This window comes from Eublepharis macularius, chromosome 5, assembly GCF_028583425.1.
Source record: "Eublepharis macularius isolate TG4126 chromosome 5, MPM_Emac_v1.0, whole genome shotgun sequence".
Lineage (NCBI taxonomy): Eukaryota > Metazoa > Chordata > Lepidosauria > Squamata > Eublepharidae > Eublepharis > Eublepharis macularius.
In genome coordinates, this window is record NC_072794.1 from 49442810 (window position 1) to 49456158 (window position 13349).

The window sequence follows — 13349 nt, forward strand, 5'->3', positions numbered from 1 at the left end:
GCTGGTGTGAGTATGAAGGAGCTACATGGCCACACAGTGTAATTTGGCAACCTCATTTCATTCATGTTGATACTGGTTTTTTTTAAAGCTTAAGATACTTACTCATATGTAGTGAACTTAATACAGGGAAGGGGCAGGTAAGGATGAAGCGTGCTCCTGAGGATTTGGTTGCCAGGGAGATGAGAGAATGTTGGGGAGTGACTGTTGGAAAGGGTTGTTTGGAGAGCTAGCAGAGAGGAAAGGAGAGGTAATCTCCTGAAGGAGCTGAGGACATTATGCATATACAAGTGGGGAGATGCAGGGGCAGGCGGGATCTCATTTCCCTTCCCCCTCCATGTCCTATTTCCATTTCCTGACCACTCTATAGCTTCTCTCCCTTTTCCTGCTTCCTTCTGTCCTTGTCAGCCACCCTATCTTCACCTTTCCTCCTCCTCCCCGGCAGCTTCTCCTCTATGGCTCAGTTGTATGGTGCCAGCTGAGCCAGGCCCAGTTGCATGGTGGGGGACCTTCAAGGACTTGGAGGGAATACTTCACTTTTCCTTGTATCCCCTTCCCCACATTATTTCCTCTTCTTTCTGGCAGCCTCCATATGCTCACCTTTCCCTATGCCCTTCTTTCCTTCAAACTTATTAACAACTTATCTTTTATCTCTCCCCCGCCACATTTTCATCTATATTAGCTCACATCATTCTCCTTGGCTCCATATTATCCTCACAACAATCCTGAGAGGTAGGTTAGGCTGATAATGTATGGTTGGATCTGGGTCTCCCTGAAAAGGGCTGTCCTCCTACCTTTTCCTGCCAGAAACCAAGCCTGGAATACTGGTTGAACTGTTATGGATGCCTAGCAACAACTCCTGAGGGCATCTAGTTAAAACTAAAGGCATTCCTTTTATCTTTTGGGGAGTTATTTATTCATTTATTTATTTTTAGATTTCAGATTTTTCTGCAAATCTGGGCATTTTTCAGTGAGAAGAAAGATCTGCCTTGTCCTTTCATGGCTCTGGATTTAAATACTCAGGATCAGGGCCACTTGGCTATTAGTATATAAGATAGAGGCAGATGTACACAAGTCTGACTTCCAGACAGTGGGCTGGGTCTGCAAGAACAGCAACCTTGTGAGATGAGTAACTGACACTGAGTTGCAAAGCAAAGAAGAAGCTGGGAAACTGTTGCCATCGGCTTGGAGAAAGAAAATGCCATGTCAGTTTAAAAAAATGCTTAATATGTTGTTATTTACCAGGTGATATTATTTATGCTGTTTACATTCATGCCATGAAAAGCTTCAGCTGCCTATTTCCACACACTAAAAGGACACGGCGTTTTTCTCCAGGCCTGTTGGCAGCTCTATAGACTGAGTCACAATGAAGCCGTTTGAACAAGGCTGTTGTTGTTATACATAGTATAATGTTAGATGATTAATACATAATACTCTGTAATTCCTAAGAGCACTTTCTTGGGAGTAAGCCTTATTGTGTACATTTCAGTCAGATTCTGAGTATACTGCTTTGGATTGCACTGTTAAAGTCTGGATTTATCCAGTTTTTTTTAAATCCCTACATTAGTAACATTGCCCTCCATCATTAAAAGACAAGATATATACATTCGGCTCCTGCAGGCCATTGTGACAAGCTATGAACATACACACACGCCCTACAAATGAAGAGAAGACTTACAAAAAGAACCAAGAACAGCAGGAAGCCACTACTCTGTGACGCTTTACCTTAACAGTGCAGTGAAATGTGCGTGAAGAAAATATATTTCCATACAGTGTAATCTAAATGTGAGAATAGATCCATTTAACTCCTTTTTATACTTAAAATTATTTTACAGTGCTTTTCTTTAGCTTGGAATGTTTTCTTATGCAGCTGTGAAAACTGATTTGTGACTGAGAATACTGTGTTCATGTTACATATGAAAACTATTTCCCCCTCCCCCTTTTTTGGTCCAATTTGCAGATGTAGCTCCTGAAGAGGATGTGGTGGAGACGCCTGCTGTGTCCCATGAAGAACAGACGCACCAGGAGATTAAAGGCCACAAAACCTTGGCAACCCCTGCTGTTCGCCGCCTTGCCATGGAAAACAATGTGCGTTTGTTTGGTAGGCCTTCTTCTCTTTGACTTCTCATAAATACAGGGTTGGATCGCACAGTTCCATTCCACTAGCAGAAATGCATTCTTCCAGCAGAAGGGACCTTCTTCTGATGCAAGATGCATTTCCTGTGTGTCTTGCATCAAGGGAAGGCTCCTTCTGCCAGAGCAAAGCACCTCCCCTAGCAGAACAAATCTGCAGGACCTAACCCTCTTTGTTATAGAAATTATGTGCTTATATATGATAATGATAATGATAGATAATGATAACAACAACAACATTCGATTTATATACCACCCTCAGGACAACTTACTGCCCACTCAGAGCAGTTTACAAAGTATGTTGTTATTATCCCCACAGCAGTAATCACCCTGTGTGGTGGGTGGGGCTGAGAGAGCTTCTAGAAGCTGTGACTGACCCAAGGTCACCCAGCTGGCTTCAAGCAGAGGAGTGGGGAATCAAACCCAGTTCTCCAGATTAGAGTCCTGCACTCTTAACCACTACACCAAACTGGCACATAATGTTAATATAAAGAGTTGGCAGCTTGATTGCGCTCTTTTCTTTTTTCTTCTATTTATCTTGACTGCCAGAAAACCCAGCCTTTTGGTAGCTTGGCATGCCACTACATCTTATATGGTAGACTTGGCTTGTGGTCAGCTTTTCTTACCACCTGATACCTGATGTTGAACACAGTAGGGAGTGAGGTGTTGTTGGAGAGATGTGGGCTTAGATGCTCCAGGTGGCCCACAATGCATGGTTAAGCTGCACCTCTACCTCCATCAGATGCTATATGGTTTTTATACGGCAAGCAGATGTTTTACTAGAAGGCTGTGTTAAATTATGGCGATTTTATCTCTGTATATTTTATTTATTGTTGTGATCCACCCTGAGCCCGCTTGCGGGGAGGGCGGGATATAAGTAGTAGTAGTAGTAGTAGTAGTAGTAAAGACACAAACATGGAACCCCTCTTGAGGATGGCAGGCAGCTCTTCTGCCCCTATTTACATGGCTAGCACAACACTGACCTTGTGCAGAACACTTAAGAGACAACAATTGTCTTGGTAGTTTAGCATATGCCTGTGTGGCTTTTGATTCTGGGTGCCTATGAAAAGCTGCCTGTGAGCACAGGACCTCCTGTGTGCCATTCTCCTCGAACCATTGGGCCACCTTCTCCCTCCCCCAATTTGGAGAACAACCTAGGAAGTGGCTTATGACTCAGTGCAAAGAGCTGTAGCCAGGCAGGAAAGAGAACTTGAACAAGCCCACCCTGATGTCCTTGAGGGCACTGAAGGAGCTCTTTGCATCACAGATCAGAAATTCTGCAGGTGCTTAATCTGAGGATGACAGAATAGTTTATCACTTAAGTAACTTAGGGATGCAGCCCACAGCTCTGCTTAGCAGCATCTGAAGCCTTCCTCTAGTGTAAGGAACTGTGGAGGAGTCACTTAAGTTACACTTTACACTTTACACTTCACACTTTACTGAGTGGTGTGGTAGGATACGGGTCACCGAGTCCAAGCAAACTCATGTGTGTGGATTCCTTCCCCTAACCTCTGCTACAGATTTCTTGAGCAAATGCTTGGGTTCCCTGCGCATGAAGTGGGTAAAATAGTATCTTGCTATTTACTCTGTCTAATTGAATGCATACATACACACCTTTTAAAAAGGCATTTTTATTATACTTATAACCCTGTGTTACGTGGCCCACTATCCAAGGGACTAGGCAGGTCCATATCTGCTTAGTTTCAGTAGCAATTCGGTCTTTGATGCTTCCAGACTGGATCCGTAAGGATGTAGTGTTAATTGAGGCCATCTAAGATGGCGTCTGCGTGTTGGGGGATATTGTGCTGTTGTAACACTGCATCTGTACAAGTCTAGTTGTAGTACAGCACTGCTGAAGATAAACAGGTTTGAACTTGTGAAAGTTACAACAGTGTTATATCCAGCAACCTGTGGATCTAGGTTAGGGTTGCCAACAGGCCTGGAGAAAAATGACTTTATAGAATGTGTAGAAATGGGCAGGTGAAGCTTTTCAGGCCATGGCGGTCAATAACACCATTTGGTAAATTGTACCCTATTAAACGTCTATTAAAGGGATAGGACATTTTTTCCCCAGGCAGTTGGCAACCTAATTGAGCCTAACTATCTGCACGTACATGTACCTCTTCTAATGCTTCACTGTCAGGCCTTGCTTTTCAAATCCAGTTCAGTAGGGTTTTCCTTCTTATGCTCTCTAGATTCAGAGTTCTTTAGCTCACTTCCTATCTTTCAGATAAAACTGAGCGAAGTTGTTGGGACAGGGAAAGATAACCGCATCCTCAAAGAAGACATTCTCAATTATTTGGCCAAGCAGACAGGAGCTATTTTACCTCTGTCACCCGAACCTGAGTTGATCCCACCTTCGCCAAAAAGGGACCCTGCACATGGCAAGTTGGAAGAAAAGACATCTAAAATTCCAACACCCGTTTCCGTACCCAGAGACATTTCAGGGAAAGATAAAACAGAGGCCTTATCAGGTAAAAGAAAAATCTTGTACAGTTTTATAATAGCATAAAATCAGTAAATTGTAATGTGATTGTAAACAATATTTTACTTTTTCAGTGACTTATCAGTTTCTGCACTCATATTGATTCACACAGTTAATGCTTTTGTCTTCTTCTGGGATGCTGAGGGCCCCATCACATGCATCTTTTCCCTATGATGAATTCAATGTTCGTATCAGAAGAGACATAGGAAGTACATGAGCAAGATTTGGGTCCTTAAAGACAACTAGATTTCCAGGGGATGAGGTTTTGAGAGTCAAAGCTTCCTTAAATGTCATCATCCTAATCCAGCCAGAGAGATCCATATGCTGGAGTAGATCTCTGCATATGGAGCCAACCCAGTTCTGAATCATGGTGCTCTTCTGGGCACCATTGGAAAAGCTGGGTGCATCTTTAGTGTCCATGAGGATGCATATCCCCGGTCTGGAGCCAATATTTGTGTGTGGCTAGAGGTGGACTTGAGACTGGTCTGTGTGTAAATGGCAAAGCAGTGGAAGGTTTGCTAAAGTGCATTTATGCAGCTGACATATGTAGTGGCTTCTAAGGATGGGAAGATGACATAAAACTGTTCCAGAAATAAGCAGGCATGACCAAATTTATTTCCCAGAGAATTAATCCAGGCTGGAAGACTCCCCAAGGCCCCAGTGTGCAGTTATATCATCAGTATGTGCCAGAGCCTGAAGAACAAGACGTTGCTGCAAGCTTAGACAGAAAAGTAGTTACCATACTACTTTGTGCTGCTTACTTGAGGTGGTGGGGGCAGTACCATTCATGGCTTGAAGGCCATGACAGGGTCCCAGGAATCTCCCATCTAGCCACTGATCAGCAGTACTGTAGTACTGGGTGCTCCCAGTCCATTCGGTGGAAAGAGTCGTTCTTAAGCATGCTGTCATTCATGTTCAGATGAATGTTTCCCTTTACTATGAGCTGTTTCATAGAGTTGCAGGATTAGTACCCTTTGCAGTAAGAAGACTGATACCAAAGGCTGATGGTTTTGATGGAAAATGGCTGAGATAAGGAGAATGGCTAGATATCATTTTCTAGAAGTCTCTTATCTTTTCCCTCTTCCAGGATTCCACAAGGCAATGGTGAAGAGCATGACTATTGCTTTGAAAATTCCTCACTTTGGTTACTGTGATGAGGTTGATCTAACACAACTCATCAAGCTGCGGGAGCAGTTAAAATCTGTAGCAGAAGCACGGGGAGCTAAACTCTCTTTCATGCCCTTCTTTATAAAGGTGAGCCATAATAACAGCTATAACTAGTGTATAAAGCAGCCTGATTGCTAAATTGGACCATTGAAAAGTGTTCAGATTAGCATGAAAAAGGGGACTGTTTTTTACCCCCCTCAATGTTATCCTTTGTGGAGGAGTACAGATTGAGTACATATTAAAAATGTTGCGTCACAATTTACCGTGCAGGTGGATTTTGTATTTTGATTCAGTATTTTTCTGTGACAAATACTTCAGATACATTGCATCAGCCCAAGATTACAAAATATCCACCTTCACCTCCTTTATTGGCAGTATCTTGATCATCCTAGAGTCATTCATCCTCTCTCCCGCTCTGTTATTTGCTCTAGGCACAGCAAGTGGCTGAGAGAATTTAGTTGCTGAGGGTGCAATTTGGTCTGGGATAACAGCCTTGTATGGGAAACCCCTCCCCCCCATCCACTCCTAGGTTTTGGAGTCCTCCAGTAGAATCTGCTGCCTTTCTCTAATATTCTGCTGCCCCAAATCTTCGTAGGGCCTTGAATCACCAAGAAGAAAGATGTGCATAAGCTTGTCCAAGCAATTAGACAGGTGGCCAAGGATTCAGTGCAATCCGAACACCAGTCACAAAAAGGCTTTTATATAACTAGTATATACTACTAGTGTATATGCATATTAAAATTCTAAAATATACCATATTATTTTTGATATAGAGAAACAGTGGTGTAAGTCATATGTCTAATTGAAATACAAATTTACAAAATAATATTCCAAAGAAAAATTGGCGTTATGGTTCACTGTTTTTGTTGTATTAAACTTGCGAGAATAAATGTGGCCACACAGCAGAATGTGATATTTTGGGAAGTTTACAAAGGGTACATTACTGAAAATGGCACATGGTAGTATTGGACTCTCAAATGGGAGGGCTGCATTGTAGGGATGGGGTCTCAGGTGCTTCACTAACAAGTTGGGGATCATAGACTTCATCACCATTTTTGCCTTATATATTATCTGCTGCTTTAAATATGTACTCCTCTGTGCAACCAGTGTTCCATGTTGTCTAATGTTAGTCCTAGAATTGATTATGTTTTGCTCCAGTATTTTTTCTACTCTGTCTTGGATCCTTGCTAATGCGATGTCTTTTAAACTTGTATCTGTTTACCTTATGGTATTGTATTGAAATGTACTTGATACTGATTATATTAACCTCATACTCGAGTCTCAGTGAGAAAGGCGGACTATAAATGACGTAAATAAATAAATAAAAATAAATAATAAACAGTGCAGCATCCAGTAAATGTTAGCAAATGGTGACAAAGTCTTAATGAGATCTTCAGCTATAGTCAATACCAGACCCTATGTCAGGGACCTCATCCTTGTTGCGCCTGTGGGCACTCTTGGACTTCTATGAGAGGACAGAGGGCACTAGCACAAAACAGCTGCCATGGATGGCAGGTTCAGCTCTTCACTTTGGGATAGAGGTTGGGAGGCTTAGTCTGCTCATGCACTCACAGTGCTGATTAGGGGTGTGCAGTTCGGGTTTTGGAAACCCGAAAAAAACCCGAATCACCCCAATTCAGGTTGATTCGGGGAAACCCGAATCGATTCGGGTTTTCCGAATCACCATAACCCGAATCGATTCGGGTTGATTCGGGTTTTTCAATGGGAAAATGTCTCCGTCTTCCCGGACGCCTGGGGGAGGCATTTTCCCATTGAATCAAGCCAAAATTGGTGGGGACCTTCCTCTAACTCCTCTCTAACAACCCCCCAAGTGTCAGACCGATTGGATTTTGGGGGGCCATGTTATGGCCCCCCAAACCAGGTCCCCCCATCCTCGCCTAAGAAAGGGAAAAGTGAGCGTCTTTTTAGCTTGCTGCTGCTAATCATCTTCATTATTTCCTATGGGGGAAAAATGAAGAGGCAGGCTTCCTTTGCCAGGGGTGGCATTTTGCATGCAAAATGCCCCCCAACCCTCAGGGGCCCTTCTCCCACCTCTACTCCCACCCCCCACCAAGGCTCAGCCTGCTCCCACTTGGGGGGGGCATTTCATGGCCTCCCCAAGTAGGTGTTCTTTTCTCTACTACTTACAGCTGGGGGAGACTTGTCTTGCCAGGGGTGGAATTTTGCATGCAAAATGCCCCCCAACCCTCAGGGGCCTTTCTCCCACCTCTACTCCCACCCCCACCAAGGCTCAGCCAGCTCCCACTTGGGGGGCATTTCATGGCCTCCCCAAGTAGGTGCTCTCAGCCCCCAAAGTCCACCCCCTACAGCCCCACACAAACCCAATTTCCCCCAGCTGCCACACACAGACCCAAAATCCCCACATTAGCCCCTCACAGACCCAAATCCACCCCCAGCAGCCCCACACCCATAACCCCAGGAACAGGCTGGCAAAGGCCAGCCCTCTCCCTTTGTTCCCTATGCTGGGAACTTCTAAACTCTCTTTCCCTGGGCAATTCTGCACAGCCCAGGGGTGCCACAATGGTGGGCACACTTCTGAGTGCCAGCTGGTCCCTGTGAAAGAGCACCTGAACCACAGACACCCTCCCTCAAATTCCCCCACCACCTACAGAGATGGCTGGCCAGCCAGCCCCATTGTTCCCTATGATGGGAACCAACTGCACAACAAAGAATAAAACAAGAACAACACAAAATAGAGTTTTTAAAAAATTATTTTCTCCCTTTCAAAGTACAAGTAGGCAAAGCATTATGACACATTACACCAGCAGTCCCCCACACAGAAAAATAACACAACTCACTTAACATCAGAGAATCACAAAAGCACAATTCCTGTCAAAAACACTTTATTTCTTGAACAGCTTTAGGTTACACAGCAGGGGGGCACACCAAAGGGCATTCCAGCATTCCACCTCACAAAAATAACACAACTCACTTAACATCAGGGAATCACAAAAACACAATTCCTGTCAAAAACACTTTATTTCTTGAACAGCTTTAGGTTACACAGCAGGGGGGCACACCGAAGAGCATGGCAGCAGTATCTTACACAAAAATAACACAACTCACGTAACATCAGAGAATCACAAAAACACAATTCCTGTCAAAAACACTTTATTTCTTGAACAGCTTTAGGTTACACAGCAGGGGGGCACACCAAAGGGCATGGCAGCAGTATCTTACTGTCTAGAACAGTGGATAAGTGGCTAATTAAGTGCACCTGGTGGTTGTCCTTGATTAGGCGGCTCCTCCCCCAGGCTTAAGAAAAGGCGGGGGGGGGATCGAAAAGAAAGGAGGAAGAGGCTGAATCACAGGAGCATGGAGGTTGGGTACCTATTTGTCTAGTGGGCTTTGTTTTAGCTCAGATTAGGTCAAGCTCTTTTTTTATTGCCATTGCTTTGCCTCAAGAGTGAGTATGGTTAATTTGACTGTTCTCTTGAGCTAATAAATAATTATCCTTCCTGTGTCTTGAGTGTCTGCTTGCTGTGCACAAGGGCTTCCAGCTAAGAACCCTGAAACCTGTGAGTCTGGTATAAACAGGCGGGGCATACTACTCTGGGAGAGCTTCTGGGGTACTGTGTGGCTGTTATCAGCACCAGAACCAGGCCCAGAGGGTTTGCCCACTCTTTACATGGTGGCAGCGAAAAAGGGAAGCTGGACAAGGTGTGGCACAGCAGTAGTACTCTTTCCAAGACTATAGTTGCTGCATAGCAATTGGCAGGTTTGTTATTTTGGTTAGATAAGATGAGTCAGGACAGAGACCTTGACCGGGCCGAGTCCTCGTTGGAAGCGGAAACTGGAGACCAGCCCTCGTCTGGAGAGAAAAGTCTTAGAACTGACTTGCTTCCTGAGAATATTGTCGGAGCAGAAGGAGGTGCTCCTGTGGATTACAGTTTACTGGCTTCAGTAAGTGTTTATAATGGAGAAGTTTTACATTTGGGAAGAGATCCCTTGTGGCAGGATCAAACGACAAGAACTGGAGGGATGCTGGAATGCTCCCCGCTTAGACACTTTTCAACGGCTCAAGAGGGCAGCCGGACATCTGGAAGTACTCAGCCGTTCTCCAGCCTGCATGGAACAGCCCAAGGCAGAGCGTCAGCAGGTGAGACCCTGAGGGGACAAGATCAGGCTAGAGCTCCAGGGAATGGGCAGGACTCAGTGCAGCAGCAGCTTTGTGCCCTGATGACTCAGGTGTTGGCACAGAATGCCCAACAAATGGCACTGCTTCAGACTCAAGTCACTGCAGGACAGCAGAACTGTTGGGCACGTATGAGATTCCCAGAATATCAGAAAGGGGAAGATATTAGTGCTTTTTTTCATCACTTTGAGGCAGTAGCTCAAGATGTGGGCTTGTCTGAGGACCAATACATGGGAGTCCTTAGACGTTCCTTGCATGGAGAAATATTGGAATTGATGGCGGGCTTAACAGTCCAACAGTCTAGAGACTATTGTTACTTTAGGACCTTGGCCTTACAGCATTTCGGCAGGTCCAGTGAACAGCTGCGGAAAGACTTCAGGAATGTTACTCCCCAGCATGGAGAGACGTATGGCCTGTTTGCAAGTCGATTGCAGAGGATGGCTGTTAAGTGGGTAGAGTCTGCTAATGTCCACACTTTTGATGGGTTGTTTGACCTGATGCTGAAGGAGCAGATGTATAAAGTTGTTCCAGCAGAATATGCTATGCTTGCTAGAGCTCAGAGACCAAGGACTGTGACAGAGTTGGCTCAGCTACTGGACGAAATTGTAGCTGCCAGTCAGGTTTCTGTGGAGTGCTGGCATTCAATTTCCAAGCAAGTGGTCCCTACTCCTCCAACACTGAAGCCCCGACCTTTGCCTGTGTCTGAAGTAGGAAGGAGGGAGCCAAAGTGTGGGGAAGGGCAGAAGCCAAGACAGAAAGAAACTGTGTGTTTTGGTTGTGGTCGGTCAGGACATGTGCGCTCCCAATGTCCTGATTTGCAGCTTAAGTCGGGACTGTGACAGCCTAGAATGCATTTTATTTCTAGTGGAATTCAAACAACTGCACATTCACGGGACTATGTACCTGAAGAAGATTGGGATTTACAACAACAAAGAGAAGAAGCAGGTACTCCTGATTCTGTTGCTTCTTCTGGAGAGATACTCCAGCCTCAACTCGTGAGTAGATGTGTGTCTTTGGAAGGGAAGTGGCCAGCCCAAGTTCGTCAGTCTAGAAGGGACCAGAGCCTGCCCCAAGTTGCCTCACGAGAAGGGAGAGAGAGGATTAATATGAGAACTGTTCGGATGCTGGGTCGTAGGGGAAGTGCCCCAGTGGACCTGAGTCAGAAGCATGTTGACTGCCAGGTGGAGAAGGAATTGGCAGAAATTAAAGAACAAAATTGCCACCAGCAGTTTCCAATAGCAAGAAAAAGAACTAAGTTTTTGCAAACAGCTGTTAAAGAGTTTCCAGTTATTACCAGAAGCAAGGCAAAGACGTTGCAAGAGATTGCTGTAGAGCAACCTGGAATCAGCAGCCGGCAAGCGGAGAGTCAAGCAGCCCCCACTTCAGGAATGTCCACCACCCCAGCTTCAGTTGTGGAAGCGAGGGGGAGAGGGGGGGAGGAAACTCAAGCTGCTGCAGAAAGTAAAAGGCAACTTTTTTTCTGTGAGGACAATAATTATAACACCCAAGAGCCTGTTAAGGGCATTCTGCCGTCTCACACTAAGCAACATCTAGCACGTTCCCCTGAGTTGAAACCATCTAATTGCATTAAACCCTTTGTGGTGAGAATAAATGCTTCAAAATGTGGGATAAAGGTGTTGTTGTTTCAGGAAGGCCTAGATAATCGTCTCTGTCCGATAGTGTGCCTCAGTCGTAAACTTTGGCCTAGAGAGAAGAGGTATAATTTGTATGAAATAAAAGCATTAGCTTTGATTTGGAGAATAAATAAACTTGAAACATACTTAAAGGGGACTCATTTCCATCTTGAAGTAGATTACAATCCTCTTATATTTATTCATAGGATGAAGAAGACAAACCCCAGAGTCATGAGGTGGGCTTTAAGCCTCCAGAACTTCTCCTTTGATGTTATTGCATTAAGGGGAATGATAATGTCCTAGCTTATGCCCAGTTGAGAGGTTATGATGATATTGAGTGAAGCTGTAATATGATTGCATGTATCCATCCTGAACAATCCAGTTATTTGTAATTTGCAGTTTGTAATCAGTTGTATTTCTGCCATATTTTAATTGTGTATTTTAATTTGCTGACCTTTGTATTGATAACCTATGTTGTCTGCTCACTTGTATGCTGCAGTTATATGTTTGGAGGCTATCTTGCCTAATTGGTTTGAATTCTCCACCATGCTCTAACAACCCTGTTGGAGAATTGGGGGGGATGTCTAGAACAGTGGATAAGTGGCTAATTAAGTGCACCTGGTGGTTGTCCTTGATTAGGCGGCTCCTCCCCCAGGCTTAAGAAAAGGCGGGGGGGGGATCGAAAAGAAAGGAGGAAGAGGCTGAATCACAGGAGCATGGAGGTTGGGTACCTATTTGTCTAGTGGGCTTTGTTTTAGCTCAGATTAGGTCAAGCTCTTTTTTTATTGCCATTGCTTTGCCTCAAGAGTGAGTATGGTTAATTTGACTGTTCTCTTGAGCTAATAAATAATTATCCTTCCTGTGTCTTGAGTGTCTGCTTGCTGTGCACAAGGGCTTCCAGCTAAGAACCCTGAAACCTGTGAGTCTGGTATAAACAGGCGGGGCATACTACTCTGGGAGAGCTTCTGGGGTACTGTGTGGCTGTTATCAGCACCAGAACCAGGCCCAGAGGGTTTGCCCACTCCTTAAACTTACATAAAAATAACACAACTCACTTCACATTAAAGAATCACCCCCAAAAAATAGCTGTCAAAAGCACTTTATTTCTTTAACTGCTTTAGGTTACACAGTAGGAAGGCACAACAGGGCATGAAAGCAGTGTACTACACAAAAATAACACAACTCCCTTCACATCAGAGAATCACCCAAACACAATTGCTGTCAAAAACGGTGAAGTGGGTTGTATTATTTTGTGTAGTACACTGCTATCATGCCCTGTTGTGCCCTCCTACTGTATAACCTAAAGCTGTTCAAGAAATAAAGTGTTTTTGACAGGAATTGTGCTTTTGTGATTCTCTGATGTTAAGTGAGAGTTGTGTTATTTTTCTGTGTGGGGGACTGCTGGTGTAATGTGTCATAATGCTTTGCCTACTTGTACTTTGAAAGGGAGAAAATAATTTTTTAAAAACTTTATTTTGTGTTGTTCGTGTTTTATTCTTCGTTGTGCGGTTGGCTCCCATCATAGGGAACAATGGGGCTGGCTGGCCAGCCATCTCTGTAGGTGGTGGGGGAATTTGAGGGAGGGTGTCTGTGGTTCAGGTGCTCTTTCACAGGGACCAGCTGGCACTCAGAAGTGTGCCCACCATTGTGGCACCCCTGGGCTGTGCAGAATTGCCCAGGGAAAGAGAGTTTAGAAGTTCCCAGAATAGGGAACAAAGGGAGAGGGCTGGCCTTTGCCAGCCTGTTCCTGGGGTTATGGGTGTGGGGCTGCTGGGGG

At 44.6% G+C, this 13349-nt stretch overlaps 1 protein-coding gene across 1 annotated transcript in view; it reads left to right on the forward strand.

Moving 5' to 3' along the window:
• The window catches only part of DBT (dihydrolipoamide branched chain transacylase E2), a 28582-nt gene that overhangs the window by 6584 nt on the left and 8649 nt on the right, over positions 1 to 13349 (forward strand). The window contains exons 5-7 of the mRNA XM_054980908.1: positions 1958 to 2085; positions 4361 to 4604; positions 5703 to 5869. Coding sequence (XP_054836883.1) covers positions 1958 to 2085; positions 4361 to 4604; positions 5703 to 5869 — 539 coding nt within the window. The remainder of the gene's footprint in view (positions 1 to 1957; positions 2086 to 4360; positions 4605 to 5702; positions 5870 to 13349) is intronic.